Source organism: Chaetodon trifascialis, chromosome 11, assembly GCF_039877785.1.
Source record: "Chaetodon trifascialis isolate fChaTrf1 chromosome 11, fChaTrf1.hap1, whole genome shotgun sequence".
Lineage (NCBI taxonomy): Eukaryota > Metazoa > Chordata > Actinopteri > Chaetodontiformes > Chaetodontidae > Chaetodon > Chaetodon trifascialis.
The window spans coordinates 11651439-11677957 of record NC_092066.1 but is presented as its reverse complement, the minus strand read 5'-3'; the positions used below and the strand labels follow the sequence as shown (position 1 = coordinate 11677957).

At 43.6% G+C, this 26519-nt stretch overlaps 1 protein-coding gene across 1 annotated transcript in view; it reads right to left on the bottom strand.

Annotated features, from left to right (window-relative positions):
* The window catches only part of LOC139338769 (solute carrier family 22 member 23-like), a 35029-nt gene extending 8510 nt beyond the window's left edge, over positions 1–26519 (bottom strand). Inside the window, exons 1-6 of the mRNA XM_070974031.1 lie at positions 25753–26519; positions 18294–18397; positions 18059–18213; positions 3930–4098; positions 2058–2185; positions 261–363 (exon numbers count right to left, since the gene is read on the bottom strand). Of these exons, the coding sequence (XP_070830132.1) occupies positions 261–363; positions 2058–2185; positions 3930–4098; positions 18059–18213; positions 18294–18397; positions 25753–26190 (1097 nt within the window). The 5' untranslated portion in view covers positions 26191–26519. The remainder of the gene's footprint in view (positions 1–260; positions 364–2057; positions 2186–3929; positions 4099–18058; positions 18214–18293; positions 18398–25752) is intronic.

The following is a 26519-nucleotide window of genomic DNA, read 5'->3' as shown; positions in this document are numbered from 1 at the left end:
ACCAGAGGAGCACAAAACATTGAAGGGCAAAAGCACGGAGAGCTACTGATCAAAGCTGTACAAGCCTCCAGGTTAATGTGACATCTCAACTGCACAAAATGGCGCATCTCGCTGGTGTTGCCTTGCCCCATGCATGACATGCAAGCACGCACAAGTGTTTCCCTTTTGTCTCTCTTGGTTTTCAGATCCTCCCACAAACAGCCTGACACGAAAACGTCTTGACGGTTTTCTGAGTACTGATACATGAGACAAGCACTTACGAGTTGACGCAGAGCACAACAATATTCTTCCACAGGTTCCTCGTCCCGACCATTTTCACAATGCACGTCTTTTTGGGTTTCTTCTGAAGAGCTCTCTGCAGTTCTGGAAACGAGCAAACAAGTTAATATTAGAGCCTGGACAATATCTGACTTTCTGCATGCAAAGGACGGTCATGCTGAATTGACTAAAGTACAAGAGTGTCTAAGTTTCTGATTATGTTAACTACGTTGAAAAAAGTCAATAAATGAATTTGGCTCATATTCCCTTTTTTTAAATTAAAACCTGTATTACTTGTACCTCATTCTCTCTGTCTGCCAGCATAAACACTGATTCTATAATTAGGTGATATTAGTCTTTTCCATCAGGCTCTTGTTATTATCATCATGTCAAATGGAGTTTTCAGGTTAAAGGAACATTCAACAGCAGTCTTGGTCCTTCAAAAAGTCAAACAAGGACGACCCTGATTTATTGCAACCACAGAAAATTCCACATGTATTTTTAATGAGCGCATTTCAAGCCACGTGACTCGTCTCCCGCAGCTTTGTGGGACAGGTATGGCTATGCTCGCAGAAGAACAGGAACAGTGCCTTAGAGGGCAACACTCCTGTGCCGCAAGTGATATGAGACATGGCATGAGGGTGGATGTTTTGGTGTCAGGCTGCGGGTTTCCACAGAAACACACCTCTGCTTTGTGGTACTGTATGTTCATGTTGACTCACACGTGTGGCAGCATTCCACACCACCGCCTCAAGGTTATCTCCTGCTGTATCACTCAGACTTTCCAGCGATCCCATGGTTGAGCTACAAACCTCTGAGTAAGACTGCCCCCACTGTGATCTACTGTTTGCAAATCATTCAGCTCATTTTCCAAAGATGACCTAAGCAGTGGCTGCACATGCATCTGTCATGTCTTGAAAAACTGCTCTACTAATGCGTCAGGAGGAACATTCAGTGCCCATATGCAGCATTTAGTGCCGAGCAGTTAAAAGTAAGAAATATTACTGTGAGGGTCGGGGACAGCCAGTTACTATAAAAACAAGTGTGGACAAATTAACGTCTCTGGCAATGTACTTTTCTCAATGCTGCATCAGCACGCGCGCTCTGAGCTCTGAAGAAGTGCAGTCAATTTCACACCAAGTGGTTCCTCTTTGAGCCTTTTCTCAGCAGTGGCACTCGTTTCCTTAATGCATTGATAACTACAGTAAGCAACGGCAAGACAAAGCACAGCATAGTACAACCGCTGATCCCAGAAAAGTTGTGACGCTGTATTAATGCTTAATAAAAACATGGTGCAATCGTCTGCAAACAACTATGTTAAAGCTTAACATGAACGCCATCCCCTCTGACCTTTGGCAACAACACTGTTCACTCTGCTCTTAGCGTCTGGCAGGTCTGAGTGCAGACGCAGTTAACCCCGAGGTCAAAGTGCGTGACCTGCGTCCATCTGCTGTTTGTACACCAGCGTGTCAGCTCATGTCCACCCACCCAGGCTGTAATGAAATTAATGAATGTTCTGGAGTGTCATAATGTAATGTTCAACACCCACTGCAACCTGGAGTGGTCTGTTACTATGGTAACCAGACAGGAAACTGATATAACCTTGTCAATCTGGCTTATTTAGGAAAGCACAGTTGAGGGATACTATAACAAAGAGAAAAAAAAACACCGCAGCAAATCTCTAAATGACAAACATAACAACATGCAGAAATACTTACATATGGAAATCATCGTTTTAAAATGCAAAAGCAGCCTTTTAATGCAGATTTCGTTCAAATTAGCATCAATATATTTGTTACCTGTGAGGATATTATCAGCGTCAAGCTCCATGTTCACCCGGTTTTTCTTTGCTATGCGTCCCATGATCCACTTGGAGCGGCAGTACTGCTGAGTGGCCAGCAGCCAACGCAGTGACTCAGGGAAGATCCTGTCAGAAAGAAAGGGGATGTCCTTGTTAATAAGGCAAGAAAAAGGAGTCAAAATGAATCGAATGTTCCTTTACACAGGCTGACTGAAATCTCTCTTACTGGGGCTTAGCAGTATTGAATTTTGTTTTTGTGCCCATTTCAGCACATTTCAAATAAAATGCAGAAAAGAAAGCTGTAATGGTAAGCTAAGATTAGAAACTGTATCCTGAACAGTCCATTCCAGCTTCACTCAGACACACTCGCATACCACTTACAGGTCTCACGTTAGCCTGACCAGATGTCTTAACAGTGGGAACGATAAACAAGCGCGACTGCCAGCCACAGCCCATATTCACACGGCGGCCATTTTCAGTCTGACGTCACACTCCGGGAGTGAAACACAAATGTTGTTATCGAAACGATCACGTCTCACGGCTGCGTACATATGGGAATTTGATAAATCGTTATCATTTCACCGCTTCCTGATTCATCAGCAACTGAAAAGACGATGGACAGTGAAAATGCGGAGGGCCACATTTAAGGGCAAAACAGCAGCTCTATTATCTTATTTCCCCTCTTCATGTTGATTTGAAGGCAGTCAGCAAAAACAATTTCCTCTGAAACAGATGTCCATGCAAGCAAAAGTGCATGATTCATGATCTTGCGCTGGTGGTGTTTAAGTTGTTTTCCCAAATCAGCAAAACTTAGATCACCTGCAGTGTTGAACTCTTCAGCCCAATCAGCTGTATTTCTATAGCTGCAGCGTCGGCTGCTTTGTCACTGATGAATCCAATTTGTGCCCATAAACGCTGTCTGGCTTCATCACAAAGGTCAACATGGGTCCGTGCTTTTGAAATCCCCAGAATCCTCTTGTGAGGGCTGACTCAAGCTTGCTCATGTATTTGTATCTCAGTGGTGGGTGCTGTGTGAAGAGCTCTATTACATTCCTGCACAGAGTTTACAGTGTTGGCTAGTTTGAGTTCACCATCCAATGTCCAGTAATATGTGTGTTTCACAACCCACTTCATGTCCTTGAGTTCTGCAATCTTTTTCTCTCAGTGACTGCCCTGATGTATGTTTAAAGTTTCTGACTCCTGCACTGAATCACTGTGGAAATCCTCCTCAATCCCCCATTCATTCTGTCTCCTACACTGTTTGAAGTGCATTATGTCACTACCATGGCCGCCGTTTCATCAGATTAGTGAGTAGTTTTAACTGCATCTGAGTGGAAACCCCCTTTGTTCTTCAGGTACACCGCTGAAGAAAGCCAAGGCCTCTGATACTGATAAAATCTAGATTACTCAATTTTCTTCTGCTGACTTTGTACACACCAGCACTGCTCCGTGCATCACGGTAGAATAAATAGAAGTAATACACAAGTATTTATTGCCTGAGCTTTAGCGAACAGGACTGCAGTCATGGTAGAGGTCACTGCAAATGAGTTAACGGAAAGACATCGCTTTTAATTCAGCTGGGAATTCACTGCTGAAAAATGTCCTTGGAGGCAAGACCTCCTTCACTTTGTTCAAAGCAAGTAAACCTGCGAAAATGTTTAACAAGGTTTGATTTAGACTATAAAAAAACACTGGTTGCTTAGAATCTAACACGTGCAATTTTGCTGCAGATGGCACCGCATATTCCTGCAGCAGAAGAGTCTCGTGCAGAATTTGAAGTGGAAAAACACCTTTTTGAACTTCAACAGAATAACAAAAACAAAAGACGGTTGGTGCCAGAGTGCAGCAGATGCTCGGGTCGTTTGCTCACCAGATGTAGGACAGCATCAGCACAAGGGGGCAGATGATGACAGCCTGGAGGACCTGCCAGTCACGACAGAGGTATGCCACCCCGGGCATCAGCAGCTGACCACCCAACACCACAAAACTGGCCACCATGGTCATGGAAAAACGCCACCCTGGCAGGCACAGCTCAATCCCTGGCAGAGACAACAAAGAGGCAAAGAAAGACAGAGCGTGCGTTATTAGATTTACTGCGACAGTCAAAAGACACAAAATGAGCAACAAGGCAAATAAACCATTTTCAAGACTTCTCGTCAATATGACACCGGCTGGTTTATTATTCGTATTGACAGTGAAGTTTCATGTCCCCCTCACTTTTTTGGATGCTTTAGGTTGTGATGCCACAGTGACTTCCAGTGTACAAAACTAGTCTAAGAGAGATTTTACAAACAAACAGAAGCATTTATGTGAATAGAACGTGGGATCCGAAAGTTAGCTGAGAGTAGTATGGAGTTGACAGGCCAGAACGCGGATCCTGACGGTGATGATGATACTCGCGTAGAGAGGTGTACGTCGCTCTGATACAACACAGACATAATTTGCAGGCCACCGCATGTTATGAACACTATTGTATTAATACTATGACTTTTAAGACAAGGAGACACCTCAAATTAGTTTTCATTTGTTTAACAAGAATACACAGGAAATATGCATCAGTTAGACAACTTCAATAGAAAATCATACCCATATTTTTATCACATTTAAAAATGTTTACATCAGCTAATCTGCTAAACATTTGCCTTTCTGTTTTCTGTTGGTTAGAAATAAGAAGCGATTTAAAGACGTCACCTTAGCGAAATTATAATAGAAATGTTCCACAATGTTTGTTATTATATATAACTGATTAATCATAAAATCATCAATATATCCTTGTGTCGAAAACAAAGTCACTAGAGTGCATGTTTTGTGACATTAAATGAAAGCAATGTACAGTTGTTGTTCAGAGACAGTAGACAGACCAAGACAGTGGGCTGCTGTGAGAGTGAACTAACTAGAAAGAGGTTCCTTGTACTCAATTCTCCTCTATCAGAATGGCACTGATTCATTCACTCAGACATTAGCATGCACACCACACTGGCAGCCAGCAACCACAGACAGTCCAGCCCTTCAGTTACTGCAGTGTAGAGGATGGCTTAACATCAAACCATGGAAAGTGAACAGCACTGTAATGCTGCTATTCTCACACCGCTGCGATCTTTTGTCCTGCTTCATTCAGCCCTTTTTGTCATGCATCACTTTTTTTTCCCTAATGGGTTTTTTCTGCTGCCCAGGAATGTGAACAGTCTCCAGATGGGCCTTTCAAGGTGACAAGGCCAGCATAATACAGTGGGTGTCGGCGGCCCCGCTTCATTCCAGTGGAAAAGACCAGAATTTCAATTAGGACTTGCCCCCTTCTGAGGACATGAATAATGCTCTCTGTTCACAGACACTATCGCAGCTGGAATGACAAAGCCAATGAGCTGAGAGCAGGGCGATGGGTGCAAGACCTGCTGAGTTTGAACCAACTAACCTCGAGACCCCTTCTCCGTGTGGGAGAAAAGGTTCACTGGTTATGGACTGCATGGGATTTTAATTCTTCGGTTATGTATAAGGCGTCATGTGCACTGAACACGCCACTGCATTGTGACCGGAAAAAAAGTACATCCTGTGCTGAGCTATGTAAAAGCACACACTGACACACCCACACGCGCACACATACGAACTGCATGAATGATATAAAGATGATAAAATACATGTGAATGTATAGAAAATTCTGCACATGTTCTGGAGAGTGAGCTGCAGAATGAGCACCAGAGTTTGTGGAAAGGAAAGGAGGCCTGAGCTCCTTACTCCTGCTGACCCTAATCCTGCACAACCCACTAGATCAGCACTCCCACAATGCCCTGCTGCAACCTGTGTTCTACTGACATGAATCTAATACAAGCAACTCTGATGTCACATACAGGAAATACACCAAAGATGCAAACATGGGGATCTCTGAGGTGACGAATATATCCAATCTATTACAAGCATTTTAATATATGTGCATGCATACTGTATGCAGTGGAAGTGACGTCATCAACGATCAAGCCAATTAATAATGACGATAATCCTCAAAGAAGCTTTGGCTGGTTTGCTGACTTTGGCAAAACAAGAACATGAATCAGACTCTGGTACATGCTGTAGTAGATCACTAGCCTTCTGTCGAGTACGCAGCTCAGTCAAGGAGGCCCATTGTTTTACTAGTGAAAGAAATTGGTGGACCACAAAAGGCACTCAGTGCAGCCACTCCTTGCACTCACAGGCTAATGTCATGACCTTTCACTGGTCATATGAGGTCTATATGGCCCCATGCTATGATGTCACTGCTTAATCGTGGCCACACGATCTGTTAAGTACAAGTTACTGGTAAGGAGACTCAGTGGTATTTCTCTATACTGACATATAATAGAGGTATGTTTGCTGTGACTAATTTTTAAGGCATAATTATGATTTATTTTTAGCAGCAGCTGCAGTGGGTATACACTCCAAGAGCTACAGGCCTTCTCGCAGATGTCACAGGTCAAAGCAAAGTGCAGCTGTATTGCGGTTGCCATCTTGAAGCTGTGTTCCCTCTTCTCCTCCCACATTTTTCACCTCTACTGCTGTGAATTCTGATGCCTCAGCATCAATGGTACTTTGGTTCCAGACCACTGAATCACTGGTACATATCTCAAATATCTGAAATAAATCAGAAATTAAAATAGGTCTAGTTTTGTGCTTATTGAGCTGCTCCAGCTGGAGAAATATTAGACCTATCAAAGCTTTGTGGCTGAGACTGAAAAATGAGACATCAGCCTCTTACACAGCTAGCTACCCGGTGACAGAAAAAAACAAAACAAAATGGCAACAAGCATGGATGATATCAACATAGCTGCAAAGGTTGTTGGAACTCCGAAATCAGCATATTTTTTCTATGGTTGTGCAAACGTTTGTAGCAAACGGCAGTTGGAAATGGTGTCAGCAGGACAGACACGTCACTTGCTGCTGACTGGGTATGGCAAAACAAAACAAAATAACCTCCTGTCTTAAAGGAATTGGCTAACATGAACACAATGTCAGGCTGCATGAAGGAAGTAAATTGAAATGGCAATTCAGTTTGATTATCATATGAAGTGCAGGGTGTGTCGGGATTGGCTTAGTGTTGAATTTATGTCAGTCCTGACCAACCCTGTGCATCAAGGACATCTGCGAGCTGCAAAGAGTCTCTGAAGCTCTGCTTGAAGGGATGAACAATCCCAAAAGGAATTCCCTCATTTTCTGTTTTGATCAATGTGGTGAGAGCTCTCTCTGAAGTTCGGGTTATGCTTGAATCGAAGTAGTTTGTACTCTTGGTGTTTATAGCTGTTCTGAATGACCACGCTCAAGCATTTTTGGTGGTGCACTCCGTTTTACACACTAAAACTGAACAAAGTAGTCGGAGAATGAAAGGAGAAAGGCTGAGATCAAAGTTCGAATCCTGCCATAAGTTCACAGGTGCACACCTGGGCAACTGCTTCATGGAGTGCTTAGCAGATTGCTTAGTTAGAAAATTTGTTGGATGAAGCCTTCCCAAGTTCAGATGTCTGAAACGGTGCAGGGTTTCAGTCCCTGTTCGACCATCTACCAAGCACTTCAGCTGAAGCACAACATGTCACTCAACATGAAACCTCCCATGGGTGTTTAATTGGCTTGAGACCTGGTGATTGTAAAAGCCACAGGATATGACTCACATTTTCATCATTTTCAGACTCAAGACCTCTTTCCATCCATTTGCATTGGTTATGTTTCTCCACAAATGTATTCAAGCCTTTAATTTGTCACCCATTTCATGATGGATGCTCACAGTGCTCCATAATAATACACTCAGTGAGCTCACAGACCTGGTCCACTTTCATGTGTGTGGTCTACATGTGGCTCATCCAGACCTAACTGTGTAGGTGTTCCACCAGCTGTTTCTTTATCAAAACATTGCTAAAGCTCTGCACTTTAAGCTGCGCTCACAGATGGAAATGCTCGGTGAGACCAAACTCAATTCAGGCATGTACAAAGCTGCTGATGAGGTTCTGGAGTGCTTCCTCTGAGTGACAGGCCAGTGCAGCATTGTCAGCAAACAGCACTTCCCTGATAAGGACCCAGTGAACCTTGGGCTGGAGTTACTGTGCTGCAGACCAAATAGATATTTGTCTGAAGGCTAATTGCACTCTCAGTTGGACATAGTGACCACATAGGAGAACAAATCAAACAGTGTGGGGTCGAGTACACAGTTCTGTTTCACCCAGAGTTGATCAGGAGAGCATCTGAGAACTGGACACATTGCTCTTAAGGTACCCTTCACATACAGAACCCAATCATCCAAAAAGCTATGGCAGAAAGCCAATGCCATGATGGAGCGTGAATAGACTTCTTCTGCTGACGAGGTTAACAGCCTTTGTCAGGTCAATTAAAGGCGCAAGAAGAGTGGTCTTCCCTGCTCATGGCATTTATTTTGGAGTCGGTGCATTTAAAAGGTAGATCATCAAGATTCTGGGTACATACGGGCGAGCACAAGCTGCAGTTTATTTACACATACTGTGGCAAATAACGGTACAAAGGGAGATTCCATGCTATTTTCTCTCTTATCTTTGTTTATATATAGGATGATTCTGTTAGCAAGCAAATATCCTAAGGAATCCTCTCTTCTAAGCGCTGAAAAGGGGCTATTAACTACAAATAAGGTCAAACTCATTGATTAGTCCCTTTTCTAGAGCTGCAAAGAATGCCAACTAGCCTCAACAACCCACAGGCCCCTTCCTTTGATCAAAGTGTGCTGTAATTCTCAGCAATCAAACACATGTGAGTAAAACACCACTAGGATCATATTTTCCTTTGATGATGTTTGCGTGTGAGTGTGTCTGTATGTTCTTTCTACCCCACAGCTCCGACGTTCCCACTCCCTTTCTCCCACACACATGAAGCACAAAGCCAAGCTAGTGGCTCTCCGGAAGATTCCAAATGAGAACAGGGTGGCTCATACACAGATTACCTTCTGACACAAATATAAGACTTAGTTCCGGGCAGAACAGCCTGAAACACCACTCATTCGCTTTCGCACTAAACAAAAGAGAGTGCAAAGGTTACCCAAGCTGCCAATCCCTGGACTTGACTCAGGAATTTGTGGCCTGAGATATCTTGAGATTATGTCAAGCAATGTCTCTCACAAACAAAGATTTAAACATGATTTCCACTCTGGGCCAGTCAGCCATTAGGTCAAGAAAGGAACAGATGTAGGATATAGATGCAACCTAATGTGTTAGAGGAGGAAGTCTGCTTAGCAACCAAAATCGCAAACTCTGCACAAAAGGGAACTTTAACCCTGCTAAGAGGAAAGAAACTCAGCCTGGACCTTAACCCATTTATCAGGAGACGGCTAGAGCGGATTGTGGGAGAGGACGGGTCAACCTGTGTGTCATGGAAAATACCTTTCTATGGCTAAAAAGCATTTGCTCTCTGTGCACAGTCCATAGTCTGTGTCCCACCCCGGCGCTTTATATACTTCATCATTCTCAACACTCAGAATGATTAAGAAGTCCCTTTGGTAAGGTTCAATCTGATGGCAGCACAATAGCTCTGCAGCGGTGTGACGCGGCCCTGTCTGCCGTCCTCAGGGAGGCACAGCCATATGATGGGAAATGAAAAGCTTCTCTCTTCAGAGTCCAGATCTGGCACGCACTACTTAGGCCAGGCCAAATTGAGCGCTATCCATCAATGGCGTACACACAGACAGTTTCAACACAGAGAGTGAGACAGGTAGGGAGAGGAGACAAGTGAACAAGGCATGCTGCCTGTCAGCCAAACCGGAATCTGACAGTGACACAAAGGAAGCCTTTTACACAGATAAACATAGGGCTTCCATCGTTCTGTGATGCCCCTTGCGCCTCATCAGTGTACAGAGAGATTAATGCCTGTGGTTTCAAGAGGGCACCACAGAGAGAAAGCACCTCATTACAGAATAACACAGGAACAGTGTAGAGGTTGTCCTCCACGACTGGCCTGGCCTGGTCTGGCCTGGTCTGGCCTGGTCTGGCCTGGTCTGGCCTGGCTAACCTGAGGAAATGCAGCACAGCGCTGCAGCAGGAAGCATACATCACAGTCCATCCTGTCTGGATCGAGGAGCATTAGGGATTATAAATTCAAGATGAAATCATGCCTAACATCAAACCACTCCTGCAACCATCATGCATAAATGTAAAAATTTTGATGCGTCTTAATGTTGTAACATCTGGTTGTTATTGAGTTGTTGTTGTACAGTGAATATGTACTATCCTGTTATTGGGTTTTTATATTACAGTGTTCATTTTTTTCTGTCTCCTGCCCATGCAGGGACTACAGATTACATATAATCTTATAGCTAACTCCAGCACAGCTAGTTTATCCCTGCTAAATAAACCAATAAATGAAAATAAATAAATGAAAAAAGAGGAAGTGCTCTCAAAGGCCCTTTCTGTGGTAAGAAAATAAAAACTGAGTATTGCTGAGTATGGCACAGAGGTCACATGCTTTATACACTCATATATGATCACCTATAACTACACAGTCCATGCACACACATAATGTATGGCACTCATTCCAACTGTGTACACCAGAACCATCCCCTCCTACTACACCTGCATACATTTTTACAATTTTACTTCTCAGCCTCCTTCTGTATTATCATTTATATTTATAGGAATTCAAATTATTTTTTCCTATGTGTTCATGCGTTGTATATCTCAGGCTGAGCCAGGGGTTGTATAAAAAAGGGAGAGTCTGTATCAAGCTTGAGCCATCACACGAGCAGAGCAGCACCGGCAAACTGAAATGCATGTTACTGGTGAAATAAATGTTTAAACCCTTGAGGACAGTGACCCGACTGATCAAAGGTAATAACTTACACAGCTTCACTGAGGGAAGTCAAATTACAACTTTAACACTCTTCACACAATACTGTTACAGAAAGGTGCAACAGAGTGCCATAATGCCATTTACCATCAGATAATATGCACTTCCCTTCCCAGTAAAATGCAGTCTTCTGTATGCGTGTGTGTACTTGATCATTACCCATACGTATCCAGAACATGTACAGAGGGACTGACACACAATCAACACAGTCTGAGCTGGCGTGTCGGCAGCAAAATTACTGCATTGACTCAAACACAAGAAAGCTTTTTTTCATTTAACGTTCGTGTAACGTTTCTCTCATGGCTATTTTCTCCATTTCTCTCTCATCTTGTCTCCCGATGTGACAAGTTTCCACAAGCAGCGACTAGAATCATTATCTTAACAAAATCAAACTTCTTGGCACAGCAAAAATAATGTACGCATTTAAGCAAGATAGAAACAACTGTACAACATCAGCATCAAAAACAAGGTTATTTTAGCGCAGGGAGTGGTTCCATTACTGGCATTACTGTATGTGGCACACAGCAACGGGTGAGGTTTTCCAAATTCATTTTGATCTGGTAAATATTAAATTAGGTGCATGACCACTGTGTGCCAGCCGCAGTCATTGAACAAAGTGTGTTTACTTTTGTGTGACTCATGGAGGTCATTGCATTTATTTATGTCGCCATGATCGGTCATTGGCACAAAAAAAGGCGTTTTACTGATATTTTTAAGTGCACATGCTTAGTACATGTACTGATGACTTGATTTACAAGTTTCCTATAGCTGCAAATGTATTATTCATGACATTTTAAAACCAAATGTGGAGGAAAACTACCAGAAAAAAATCCCTCGTCTTGTTTGTTTAGGTTGCACCTCAGAAATCGTGAATGTGTAAATATCAAGAAAAAAGGGAATCGGACAGCAAAAGAATACACTATCCCTTATTAAAATACAGGAGGTGACAACGATTTGAGTCAGCCATTAGTGTGAGGTTGTCTCAGAACATCCCCCCATTAGATTGCGTTGAAGAGCACCACACGCAGCCCTCATGAGTATGTATGTCAAAGGTTACGGTTAGAAAAGTCACAAAGCTCATTGTGATGCACAAGACAAGACTATGACAGAATCATGTGGTCTGTCTGTCTGTCTGTCTGTCTGTCTGTCTGTCTGTCTGTCTGTCTGTCTGTCTGTCTGTCTGTCTGTCTGTCTGTCTGTCTGTCTGTCTGTCTGTCGTCTTTCTGCATCTCTCAGCTTGTTTCTCTCTCTCTCTCTGTGTCTACTGCATCACTCTCTGCCACACACCCATGACATGTGTAGGCTTGCCACCTCTGAGTCAGCGAACGAGAACTCCGCTCCAGATGTGTGTCGAGACATTTGGGCCGTTTCTCAATATGCGTTCTTCTCTGTACTTGTGTTCTTGTGTACTTGAGAAACGTCATCACTCTGAGTCCAAGTACTGTTCCAATTCTCAAGTCCGCATCTCGACAAGTACACTCAAATACCCGGATGTGTTCTTGCCCCTCCCACTTTATCGAGGATGCATCAGATGGTGACTTGTGCGGACTTGGGGCAACCACGTATCCCAGAATGCATTTCGTCGCAACGATGCCAGAGGAGAGGACTCACAACTATAAGTTACAAGTTTGGAAATACTGCTGTTTTAGTAGTACGGAATGTGGTTTTAAGATTATTTTATGTGAGAAAGTGGATGTTAAAACTTAAAATCTGTGGTCGATTCATCACGATAGCGCGTAGTTTAAAATTTGCTCCAAAGTTTTCGGAGATGTGTCGTCCTGCTAACGTCATCAAGTACGCTGCTGTCCCAATTGCAGAATGACGGTCCTGCGTCCTCCCGTCCTGGAGAGACTGTACTCCCAAGTCGAACTTGCTAAGTCCGAACTGCCAAGTTCGTAAGTCCAAACTTGGCGTACTTGGTATTGAGAAACGGCCCTAATCTTTACTGTCAGGCAAAATTATACTGACCTCTCCGAGTAAACATCCTGCACTTCAAAACATTTAAAAACTGCTTTCAGGGAATTAAAAGGTGTGAGATGAAACATTAAGCTTGTGCAAATGTACATACGCACATGCACATGAAACTTCACTTTGACCTGCAATTCCTTCACCAAGTTATACAGTGTATGTATATTTGTTAGTGAATAATACTGTAAAACTGATACCTGCCATAAATAAATACCTCAGGGGGAAAAAGCAATTTATGTCTTAGAAAAAGTGTCTGATTTTTAGGCCCAAACAGCTGATGTGGATGCGTAACATAACCTGTGTAAACAAAAAGCGAGCTCTGACCCACTGCCCCAGAACACAATCAGCTCATCTCAAGCTGATCACAAAATTCTCACACAAACACCCAGCGCAGCCAGTTAGCATGACTCAGCAAGCTGGACTGCAGTGTGTGTTTGTATGTGGGGGGACAGTAGGTGAGTGTTGGGGGTGGGGTGGTGGTGGTGGTGGTGGTGGTGGGGGGGGGGGGTTATGTTTACCGTAAAAACGCAATAGTGAGCATCACAATGATGCTGAGCTGGAGGCACTATGTGCCTGCCCTGCCTAGTGTTGTGATGCTAAAAAGGCTAGCACACACTGGATGGAGCTGTGGGGTATAAATAGCAGTAGTGCTGCATCAGATGACTTTCTATAGCTAACGGCTTTGCTATTCTGCTGTCATATGTTGAAGCCAACATAGGTCAATGTGATAGAAAGGTGCATTAGCATGGTTTATACAAGAAAGGGCTTAATGTTGACATACAGAAACACTTCACTATCACTCGGTGGTGGTGGTGGTGGTGGTGATGGTGGTGGTGTAGCTGTATCACACTGCCTCTTAGTCTGGCACTCTTCACAATCAGAGATGAAACAACTTGCTTTTCATATCCCCTGTTCAGTTTCAACATTCCTCTTGGTCTTTAAGTTTGCCTTTTTTCTACTCGTACATAAGTCGCTAGTCCCCATTCTCTGCCTTTGACTGAAACAAACCCACCAACAGTTCTCTTTTCCAGTGTTCTCTGCATCTCTGTGGCAGTTAGCGTATAAGTGTCACCTCATATCAGCCATGTTGGGCCCAGCAGTGGGCCTGACTTCGACAGGCCATTCTGGCGGAACAGATTGTAGCTGTGCGCAAATTGCTCTGCACTCTTAAATGAGGCTCACCCATGTCCTGAAATCTCGATGGATTTCCTGATTGATGCCGTCTCCTCATTGAGGTAACATACAGAGGGTTCAGGAAGCTGCTGTCTTCTAATTACTGCATTACGGTATTCACAAGGATGTATGAAAGTGCCAAACCAAACACCTCGTAATATCTCATATAGCTATTTCCTAGATTGAAAAATTATGGCACACCATGGCACCCAACCTTCAAGATCCACAACTAAGATTTAATTGCATATGGATTGATGGAAAAGGGGGGATTAGAGTAAATTCTCCAGTGCAAACATAGTCAAGGCTGGGATTTGGCTCTGACTTTCCTTTGTAAGCAGAGTCATACAAAACAAGCCACAAAAGAAGGTCATGCGGTTCATAACATTACATGCAGAAATGTCATATGACGGACACAGTGTCAGTATTATGTCAGCTTTTGCTAAACTGTTAGCATGTAGCCAACGTTCACACAAATGCAATAAATACCCGAAACAGAACGTCTTGAAATAAAAACGATTGATTCCCTCCAGTAATGTGTTATTGAACGATTGTGTTGTGGCTCTTGCCGCTGCTCTCGTGGAGTTTTGTCAATACAGAGCGGCTGCAGGGTAAATAGCATGTGACAGAGGCCACACATGATCAGAAATAAGGGTGGTAGTACAGCAACACCAAACCTATATACGCATGCAGAGCTTGTCCGTCCAGCTGAGCCCTGCTCAAGATGACTTTGCTAGTGGACTACAACAAGCTGCTTATAGGTCTAGACTGTCATTTCTAAAGAATCATGGCTGATTAGTAAAAACAGCATATGTGAGGAAATTAGTTGATAATTTCTCGAAAAAGTGCCTCACTGAAATACAAAACCTTGCAACAACTGCAAGGAGAAAGTACATGTGACTGATTAGATGACGCTTTACGTGGCCGGCTGCTTGTTTAATGCTTGTAAAATGAGGAACCGTAGCCTGAATTATTATTTCCTGTTTCAGGCTGAAGCAAGAAAAGGTGAAAAGCTTGCTGTTGATGCAAATGGAACAACAAGGGTTGTCTAACCAGACTCCACAATCATGGTGTCATTGTTAGTATTGTTGTTATTATTATGGTGCCAAATGCCGGGATTTCACAAGTCAGGACGAACAAGGTTAATACCTCTTGAGTTACTTTCCTATAAAGCTAAAGAAATTCTAAACCTAATAGTTGAGATATTCTTGGCAATGTGTAGCTCACTAATCCCATTGTTCAAACGCAGAGGTATTTGAGTTTGACTGAATAAACTGAATAAACTGAATAAAGAAAAGAACACCTAGAAACTTACAACAGATTGTTCGTGACTACTTCCTTTGCACTGTACTGTGGTTTTGTAGATTGTGTTTGCCGTTCTACCATACAGTCTGCAAAGAATTGAAAAAATGGAGTGGAAAATGGCAGAGCAAAAGTAGGAGACAGGTAGGGTGAGAAAGGAAGCTGTATAACAAAAAAGTTGAAACTACAGACCGAATAGGAAGACACAAACGGGGGGGGGGACAAATCTCTACTCTGACTCACAATAATTGGACTCTAGACGCGAATGTAATCTATTTGGAATGCAGCCGTGTTACATCATGGCGCTGCTGCTGATGAAACCAGTGGATACATTCAAATATTGTTTCCTTGTTATCAGTCAGAAAGGTCAAATACTGTGGAGCTGCTCCGGCATTCCACCGTTACAGAGGCGAATGATTTATGCTTTGAAATGCTCGTTTAACTCCACCGTCATATAACAACAAGTTGCATCAAGCTGATCAGATCAATCTCATCTTTTACGACGGCTAGCACATTAAACTGACACATATTTGTATAAGTCAAGATAAAACAAGACAGATATATAAGAACTGCAGTATCTGCAGTAAGTCTTAATTGTAATAATTCAACCAACGAATGATTTTTCTCTTATCTTATTCTTTCATTTAATTCTTTAAATTTCAGAATAAGCTTACAGGCTGGATACTATTCTAAACTTCACAGGATAAAAGCAGAAATAGACCTGTTATATAAGCTTGTATTGTAGAGATGTAGAGACACCTCCTATCGGGTTCCAACCACCAGGTTGAGAACCGCTGATGTACTGAACCATAAACTGCAGGACTAATGTGAAAACAATGGATGCAGATGTCAAGTTCATTTAAATTTGATATGGCGCCGCACTGTACAGCTTGACTCCACCCTTTTTGCCCCCTTCTGTCCCACCCTCTTTCCTTTGTCCTGGGCGCAGATTAAACGGTCCTTCTATTTTGGGAGCGCGGCAAAGCTTTTCAAGGTATACAGTGTGGAGTAAATTAGAATGACAAGGACACTGAGGGCCCCTTCCTTCATCATCTCACCCTTGCTCCCTCCCTCTCATCTTCACTTCCTCCCTTTCCTCCACTTTTGCAAACCTCTCTCTGCACTGGTCAAGCAAAGCAGCCAAACAGGCTTTTAAGGATCCATCGCTAAGGCCAAAATATACATCAACTGCACGTCCAATTATCAGGATGCCATCAAAAAGTCCCCTCCTTCCCATTCTTTAGAAACTAACAACATTCCCACAGAACTAATTATTGAAGGTCACATCAGCAGCGAGGATTCATCTCTGAGAGCATTACAGTCTCTACCCCCCCACCCCCTCTGCCGTTATCACATTATTGATTTGCAGTAACGAGGATTAAAATCTCAGGAAAAGACACATGCTGGTACACATAAATAAAAATTAAAGAGTTCAGTTCAAGGGTAAGGAGGCCGTAATGAGAATTTATCCCGACAATGGCATCCAGCTTAATAAATGTTAGGAGGCCACTGCAACACAATTACTCTTCTTTTCGCTGAATGCTTCCCTCAGCTAGAGACAAAAATTGAAGTAGAACAGCCTTTTGATTAGGTGTGTCTGGTCGTAATGAGAACAGCGTCAGAGGGAGGATACCAAGGACTAAAACTGGGCGGGAGGTTACAGCACTTCAGCATTCAAACACATGCGATAAAAATGTATGTTCATTATATTGATTAAAATGGTTATGTTGCCTTTTAGTGGGCGACATCTTAAATTAAAAAGAAAAAAAAAATTTTTTTGCAATTATGTAAGATCTAAAGATTTAGATTAAATAAAAAGTGTATCTTCTTTCCTTTAAGGATGAGATGTGTGAGGGATTGTATTTTGACATGACAGGGGATAATGTTTATGTAATGCTTAAATATTTACGCAAGCCGAACAAAGAAAACTGTCCCTTCAACCTGCAGTGCAACAACAGCTGCTCCTACATCCAAGACATGGAGCCAAACCCGAACAAACCAGTTTGTCCAGCAGGTGGATCATCAGTGGAACAAGCCTGCATTTTGTACAGTATACTGCTGCATTAACGCTGAGCCGCTTCTCATCGGCACTTCTGCCTCAAGCCTCAAGCAAAATGACTCTGCTCTGCGAAGGGCCAACTTTGACGTCAGTACCAAAGACAAGACAAACACTGGGAAAAAAAATATTCAACGTTTAGAGTCAGTACAGATACTAAGAAGTATTCACATGCCATCTGATTGCTTGCCAAACCTCTGAGGAACAGCAATTATCTAGTCACAGCTTATAACCACAAATGGTGACGTCATTTCTCAACATGCTAAATTGGTGTGCGTGGGACGCCAGTAAGTGCGATCTTCTGTTATAAATGAGTTTGGGACAAACAAATGAGCAAAGTTTAATGGATTAAACAGTCTGTCTGTTTGCTGCAAGGTAGGCTGCAAATGTTAGCATGCCGGGCTAACTTATCTATACCTACAGCAGTAACCTAATGCTACTTCTAAAGTTGTCGTTTCAGCTATCAAAATCAACGCTCACTGGCTAGAAACATGAATCCTGCTTTTATACACCTCTATGTGAAGTCTATGATCCATTGTTTCAAACATTACTTCAAATTTTGAGTGGTTAATCTGTCAACATTATAGTCGGAAAGTTGCATATGTGCTGTGCGAAGCAACAATAACGATGAGGGGCAAGGCCTAGCTAAGGGTCTATTAGCACAAAACCCTTAAAAGACTTACTGAGGACGTAGAGAGAAAGGGTGATCCCTGCCAGGCAGAAGCCCTCAAAGAAGCGCAGGGTGCTGAACATGGGGACGTTGACGGAGAAGGCCACAGTCAGACCAAACACCAGCATGAACAGCACCGATATGATCAGCACTGGGTGGCGGCCAAACCTAGGGGGTACGGTCAGAATGATTTTTTGACTCAGTGTGTATTCAATGTGGGAAAAAAAAGGCTTTGGTGAAAATCTTACCAGTCAGCAAGGATTCCAAACACCAAATATCCAAAGATGGATCCCACCAGCAGAGAAAATTTTGCAATGTGGACTTTCCATGCTGAGTCACACACCAGACTCCACTGTAGAGACAAATAAACACAGGCATTAGTTCAGAAATATATGCTCGGTAACAAATGTGGAAGTGAGAGATAAATACATGTTTTTGTTTTTTTTTTGAGGATGAGATATTTTTATCTATTGACTCTCACTCTTCACTAGGTCTGTTTGACTATTACCACTCTGAACACACAACACTGAAATGTGAGACGTGCACAGCCTGGAACAGAAGGGCTTCCTGTTATTTTGTCTAATATGAACACTGACATGATATTCCTTCTTAACTATTCCAGACATTATTTTACACCGAATACACTGCAAGCACCCTTTTTTATGTTAGTTGTTTGGCTCTTTAGGCTCAATGGTCCCCCAAAATAACACATCTCTAAACATACTTGATGTTACAGAATTTCTCTGATAGAGTACCTGATTACTAATTAATATGTGATTAGCTATTTTAGCCCAAAAAATAAATTAGACAAAGTATCAAAAAGCAGTAGAAATTGTCAAAATGATGCATTGGTGTTTTCCTCCACTTGTAAATGTATGCATGTTTATGCAAAGCCCACATCATGCCTGTGCCTTACAGTGCCACCAGAAAGGTTGGAGAAGCTCATTTGTCCTTGCAAACCAAGATCAGGGATTCAAACATCTGTACTTACACCAACAATTTCCTCAGTCAAAAATGAGTGTACATTAGATGACATTTCTTAGTTAATGATTTATCTAGCTTCCCCTGCTGTGGTACACGGCATTACAGTACACACTGCCTCTCTTTATTTTCTTCTTTGCCTACTGCAGCAGCAGAAGGATTCCTAGAACGCAAACAATGCAGCGTGTGCTTGCTTTTGCATGAATCAAGCACTCCCTGATTTTTTTGCCCCCACAGTTGCGACAAGTCGTGACAAATAGACCTGACAGAAAGAGAGAGAGAGAGAGAGAGAGAGAGAGAGAGGTGCAGCAGCAAATGTAAAGCCCAGTGGAGTGCACTTCTCATGCACATGAACTGCTTGTAGGGAGAAACTCAATACCCTAAGAAATCTACCCGAACCTGCAACTTCAACTACCTCTAGCATTATCGCATAATGATCCCAGATGGGCAGTTGATCCTGGTTTGAACAGAAGATGAATTTCGGCGAGGAGGAGGATATTTGGATCTTTTTTGGCACCATATGCCTCCCAGCTGTCTGTGCTGACACAAGCAGCAGGAAGGAGCAGACAGCCATAGCAGGTGCATAGCGTATGGGAGGCTGATCAATGTTGACCTCGACTGCGCCTCGTCTATAAACCAAACATGGTATGAATTCATATCATTTATCATTGTCAATATATTGCAACATATATTGCCATGTCACAAAAATGAATTTCATGCAGCAGCTCAACCTTGTCTTAAAACACAGCGTGCATTTAACTCTTACATTTTTCTCTGAGAGGGTCTAACCTCCCATAACCTCTACCATAGTGACCTGTTCAGAATGGAACGCTCCAGGATTACCCAGAGCCACCCAGTCATCACATGATCCAGGCATGCCACTCATTCATGGTTTCAGTATCAATGTCAGCAGAGAAAAAGACAGAGGGAGGCAAACAAGTTCCTGTTGCACAATCACTGCACAAGCAAGGGTGTTCAAAAAAACTCCCCCATGACTGTGACAAACCAGCATATGCACTGGATTTAAACTCTGAGTCCGCGATTATAGAGGGGTCGGCACTGCATGGCTGGATGACAGTCTGGTGACTGTGCCGAACACACATCTGCGGGTGACCACAGATGAAGATACCAACATAAGAGCATTCCCAAGTCACATGCCAGAGACAACACGGCGATGTCGCACAAGTGCTACGTGCTGTTGAAATCTGTAGCCAAATGGTTAGAGCATGACAGATTCTGATAGCCAAAGTATCATTAATGTGTTTTATTTAAAAGTATCAATTGGCATGTATTATTAACCAGGTTTTTTTCCTCCAGGCCGACGCGCTGACCGAGCTCATACAGCATCATTGATGGGCATCCACACTGCTATTAGCAAGTGCAGAACATATGGACGGACTTTCAGCTACAGCAGAGCAAAGAAATCCCAGCAAACTGCGATTCAGCCTAAGCATGAGTCAAATCCACGCAGCTTGTCTGCTATGCCCCTGTTATTTCTGTCAGTTGCTCCCTCGCTATTGTCTTGCTCATTTGGGAGTAATGAATAGAAGTCAGTGTGTGGAGTTGGGTTTCTACGCATATGAATCTGTTAGCTGACAGAAAATGCAGAACAACGAGGGGCCAAAAGCAAATCAGTTGAAACCCACGGGGGGTCTGCCGACCTCTCTCAAATGACTGGCCACCGATGATCGGCGTGCACCAAAGAGTCTCATTAGCTCCGATGAAGACGCTCTCTACTACAGCTGCACATTTCTGCACTCGTTGAACTACAGAGTGGTGGGTGGGGGGTTTCAAAAGGGTGGGGGAGAGAGGGAGGGAAGTAGAGGAAAGCACAGGAGGGAGGAATACAGATTATACAATGCAGAAGCAGAACACCAAATGATATGGAGAGAAATGCAAAGAATAAAGAAGAGTATGGGAAAGGATGACGGGCTAAAGAGAGAGGGATCGAGATGCTTAAAAGCAGTTGTGAGGGGAAGGCAGAAAACACATGGAGAGACTGCTGCATAGTTACTGCCTAGCAACAGACCGTCGCTGTGGTTATCAGACTCTTTCTGCTTCCAAGTGCAAGTTTTAGCATCGCTGCCTCGCCAAAGGGTTGAAATCCCACAATGTGCTGGGAGCTTTGGTGAGAGTGAAAGAGGGGATTCAAAGGGAGAGCAGCAAAAAGATAAATCTGCACAAAAGCAAACAAAAGAGTTCAGACACTGTAAAACAGAATGTGATCATTTGCTAATCCATTTCGACTTAAGCTCAGATGAATATATTTTGTATTTTACTTCATCGGCTTCATTGATTTTTGTAAATGTATGTTTCAAAGAAGATGGGACAGGAGCAACAAAAGACTGTGAAATTTGTGAAATGCTCCAAAAACACCTGGAACATTCCACAGGTGAACAGGTGATAGTATCATGATTGGGTATGAAAGGACCATCCTTGAAAGGCTCAGTCATTCACAAGCAAGGATGGAGCGAGGTTCACCACTTTGTGGACTGTACACAGGATATTACTACATGGGCTTGGGAACATTCGTAAAACTGTTGTGGGTGAACGCAGTTTGTCTGTAGTCACTTTCCATTGCAGTTGTGGTAAAAAGCAGCCAAGAAACAAACAGTACAGATATCTGATATTGCAGATGTAGCCTGAGGGACTCACTGCCTGGGAGCATGTTTATATTATCTGGGTGTGACCATGTATGAAGTAACTGTCATACAACTGTATCATCCTGACTATACAACACATGAAATGAAAAATGCTAACATGTTTGACAAGTTGGCTGATGGCAGTCATATTTTCCAGAGTGACAGATGGTGAAACAACAAACCTTTGTCTGAGTCTTTTATTCAATGCCTCTTTTGTTGACAGTTGTGAACCAAAACTACACATCTGTCACCAAAGAGACCCGGCATGTATGTATGTATGTACGTGGAACACTCCCACGGCAAGAATTCCATCACGCAATCCTAAAAACAAACTTATCAGAGACCCCATAATGTTCCCCCCTCCCTGTTGCAAAACGGCACCTATCAGAAACAAGCCAGCAGCACACAGACACGGACACATAGAGCCTCAACGGTGTTTAATCTTTTGGTCTCAAGCGTCTTAGAGTGGCTGTCATTGTGTGCTGACTGGGTATCTGCAGCGGGGTCATCGCCTTGCGACAGCTGAGACTGTTTCACAGTGTCCCACACTGATCCTGGGTCTGTGGAAGGAGCCAACCAGCTGGGTAAACAGTATGAAGGGACACAGAGCAGAGAGGCCTGCATGGGTGTTCAACTACAGTATCATCTTTCAGATCTATGGGTGTGCAACCTCCAGCACAGTGATACTGGGTCTGGGTGTACCCACTAACATGCTTTTACAACATATCTTCCTTATCACTGCCATACAATACTCTAACCATCAGCATAAGAAAAATAACATGAGCATGACAGACTGTCATGTTTAACTGTAGCACTGAAACTAATTAACAGGGCTGCAAATAAATTGCCCGAGGAGAATTATTTTTCTCAACTATTTAATTAAACTGAAAATAGAAAATAGTTGAAAATGTATATCACAGTTTACCAAAGCCCCAAAAACACACAGAAAGTTTTTAGATTTTTTTGCTTCAAAAACTGCTGTTGCTTAGAACGAGTCAACAGTAAATTAATCAGCAACAATTCATTTATTAAGCACGAATGCACAGAACTGGAGGCATAGAACTTGCTGCTTTTCATAGATTTAAAATGGTCATTTTAAACTAAAAACAAACAAAATGAGCATTATGAGGAACTTCAACTTGGACTGTAGTAACCTGTGACCTTTTCTGACATCACATAGACTAAACATTAGTCATTATTCTACATTAAAAATAGCTCAAATGTATAATTTGCAGGATTTTCCTAAAAAAAACAAGTATAGACTCATACAAAAGTAACCTCTCAGTCCTCACTTATGACCCAGTGTGTGTGTGGCAGTGTACTCATCTGCCCTCTGCCTGTATTTTCTTATTGTTTTCTTATTTTGCTGTGTCCAGGACATTTCTGGGCTGCAACCTTTGGGCAGTGGGTGTTTAGCCGACAGCCAATAACAGCTCTCAGGTGAGGTCGTGACTCTATTAAGAAGGTAACAACCTGTGCCCGACCGTAAGCAGCATGCAATCAGGAGGAGGCAGATGCGGCACTGAAAACTGTGTACAAAGAGTAACTGACAATTCCTTATAATACAACTTTACATGCAGGATGGTTTTGTAGTTACGGACCAATCAAAGGCTATTATACGGCGAAGTTTTACAAAAGGGGAATCCTACATTCACTTTCACGTGTTAAAATGATCGTCAATCCCTGCACGACAAGTGTCTCTCCACACTTTCACAGGGATCAGCGTGGAGGTTAATCTCTGCTTTGAAGAGGTTCTCAGGCCACTATCTTAGTCGGTGTGCAGCTGCTACCCATCTGAACAGGAGCTGAAAAGGGTACGTTGCAGAGAGACTATCTGTTCCTGAGTAATGATACATTCTCATTTCTAAGGCTCAGTCCAATTTAGATGGGCCCTGAGGAGAGTTTAGACTCAATTAGGATGGGTGTCCACATTAACCACTTTGGATCCTTCACCACCACCTCAACCTCCAACCGCCTCCATCAAAGCCTCCTTTCTGACCCCGGGAAAAAGGAGTGAGCAGCAATGTGCTCCTGCGCTGCTGATTCTGGAGGCAAACCCTATGTAAAAACATAGATTTATATGTTTATCTCATTTGTTATGAAAGGCTAGCAGAGGCATGTGTGGCACATTTTGACAGAGGCACTACCACACTTCCACAGTGTTGGCACTCCGCTCTGCCTTTTAGGGATGTCACAGATAGCTGAGCCCCGTCGTGTGCAGTTATGCCTATGCAATCCAAACACAGGGCGAAATGCCAAGTCATCACTTCCTGCTGTAGTGTCACATCTTAGTTTCTGTGCTGCGGTGGAGAAACGAGGTCTTGAAAGACTGAGGGGCAGCTTGTCAAAAGAGACGAGTTGGAGGTTCAATTCTGATACACTTTTGGCTCCACTTCGCCATCTGATTCAGGTGACCTTGTCAGAATGTGAACCGCATGGGTCAGGGAAGACGAGCACAGCCGGAGACGCTTTCACCAACTGCTCGGGCCTGTCACCGATCTGCAGTGGTGGTAGTGTCAACATGACATTCTCTGTATGCGTGCAAAGGCAACACAAACATTAGCATGTACTGGTTACGATGCCGGCGTGACCGGAGGGCCAGCGGTGTTTCTTCATATGAGAAACTTCTCATTGTTTCACTACCCATGAGAGAACAGACATTTTTTGATTCTTGGTAATACAGATCCACCCAATTGATTCCCCTCGCATATATGACTTCACATTCAGCTGCAGGTTTTGAGTGTTTTGAAGGCCTCTTTCCATAAAACTGTTTATCAGCCTGGCCTTAGCTCATGCAACCCCACCCCCAAAAATTACCCTGCAGCCAGTAAATGAAATCAGAACTTAAACCATTCCCCCCTCTCGGGCTCACGACTGAATTAAAAGGCCAGAACAGCATTTTATCAGCGCCATTTAAAGGGGGACATCATCGGCGATAAGCAGATGGGCTGTTGGCATCACAGTGGACGCAAGCTCAAGGTGCCACAACCCCTCCAGCCGCACAGAGAAGCTTCAAAGCCCGGCTTCAGATCGAACTCTCCCCAATAAGCCTTTTGATTATAGCATGCATGCAAAACTCTTCAGTGGTGGAGATGCTGCAGATTAAAATGCAACTCATAATGAGGTTATCACAGTGTGAAACATTTTAGACTTTTTATGAGCAAAACTGAATGCTGTCTATTGATTCTGATCCCGAGGTCTTAATTGAACTCTGTGATAAGAATATCTTTTCTCCAAAGGTTCAGTCACATTACCGCATCAATACTAACGGCAAGCTCAAAGTTTCATGCCTTACCGCACAAATAGAAATAAAACTTGATATCTTGACATAAGCATGCAGCCTCCTCAAGAGAGGGAAAAGAGCTGAGAGGTGTAATTTGACATAAAAAGCCTTCCTCCTCCAGCCCAACTCTGCAGGCCAGGCCTGTGCTGTCTCCTCAGCCTGGCCTGTGCAGGTAGGGAATATCACAACATTACAGTGACACGAAAAATGCCCAGACTGCAAGCTGTAAGAATATCTCTCTGGTGTTCGTTCAGGGCAGTTTATTGGCCTGGTGGTGTTTGGCCAGGGATGGGGCTGCATTATTCTAGACAGTGCACTAATGACCTTTGCCCCAAATCTAAGGCTCCAAGTCTATTATGTCCGATATGACAACGGCAAATTCCACCAGCCCTGGCAATTTTGTGCCAAGGATGGGGGCTCTGCCATAGGTCACACTTTGTGTCAGCTGTCGCGATGATGCATGATGCAGCCTCTCACCTACACATGCCTACTACTTTCAACCCAAGCGCGAGCTTATTGTGGATCTCTACAGAATGGAAGCGCTCGTGTGGAGAAATGCACGCCTCGGATGCAATAATGGAGGCATAACCACAGCCACTATGCAGAAGCTGTCAAGGAAAGAGATTTGGGCGTAATTTTAGTCCTATTTTTTTTAGCGATGGGTGTAGAGTTGATAAGTGCCAGTGTGTCTCCCCCTCACTAACGTAAATCGATCCTAAGAGGCTTAGAGCGGACAGGGCATCACATATGCATAACACAATATGATGGAGAGGATGCCCGCTCTTAAGATGGACAGCTTACCTTGGTAACCACATTCTGCACAAGTCCCGTGTGCAGCTCGAACGTCCACTCGCTGCACCTACACTGCATGTTGTTCGTGTCATTGTGGCTGCCGTAACTTCCATTGGCGTAAAGAGAAGCCGGCCGCGCGCTGATGTTTTTTGGACTGTCTAACAACGAGGAATGACCTGCAGTCTGATTCGTCAGGTTCGCCAAAGGCTGCACACATGTGTTGTTTGGCTGGGCGAGGAGGAAATTATCAGAGTACTGGCTGAATCCAATGAATAACGCCGGAATCCATGTCAGCACGATCAGCTGTTTCTGGTACTTCCCAAATCCCCCGAGAAACGGCAGAACAGAACTGTCAATGCGTGTTAGCAGCTCCGGCGACGTGGTTTCGGGGGACACGAAGCCGTTCTCCGGTTGATGGTCCTCCGTGTCGAGCTGCACCACGGCCATCGCGGTTTCGCCGATAGATGCCTCCGTTGTGAAGCGAAGCCGGGGTTGCAGTGCTACCCCCTGTCGACTCCACAATGCGTCAATGCCCCCAGCTCCGCCGGTGAAAGCCGTGCGCAGTCAGTCACTGGAATAGAAATAAGACGCACCTCTTTATTATCAGGAAGCACTTCCCTCCGTCTGCTACCAAAGAGCCGTGCGGGACTCAAGCTCCGTCCAAAAAAAAAAAGCGGATTGCTGTGAATGATGAGCGGACAGGAGAAGAGCTATTTCATGATTAGTCCCGTCGTCTGACTCATTGGTTCCTGTGTCCGTCAGCTGTGGCAGCAGAG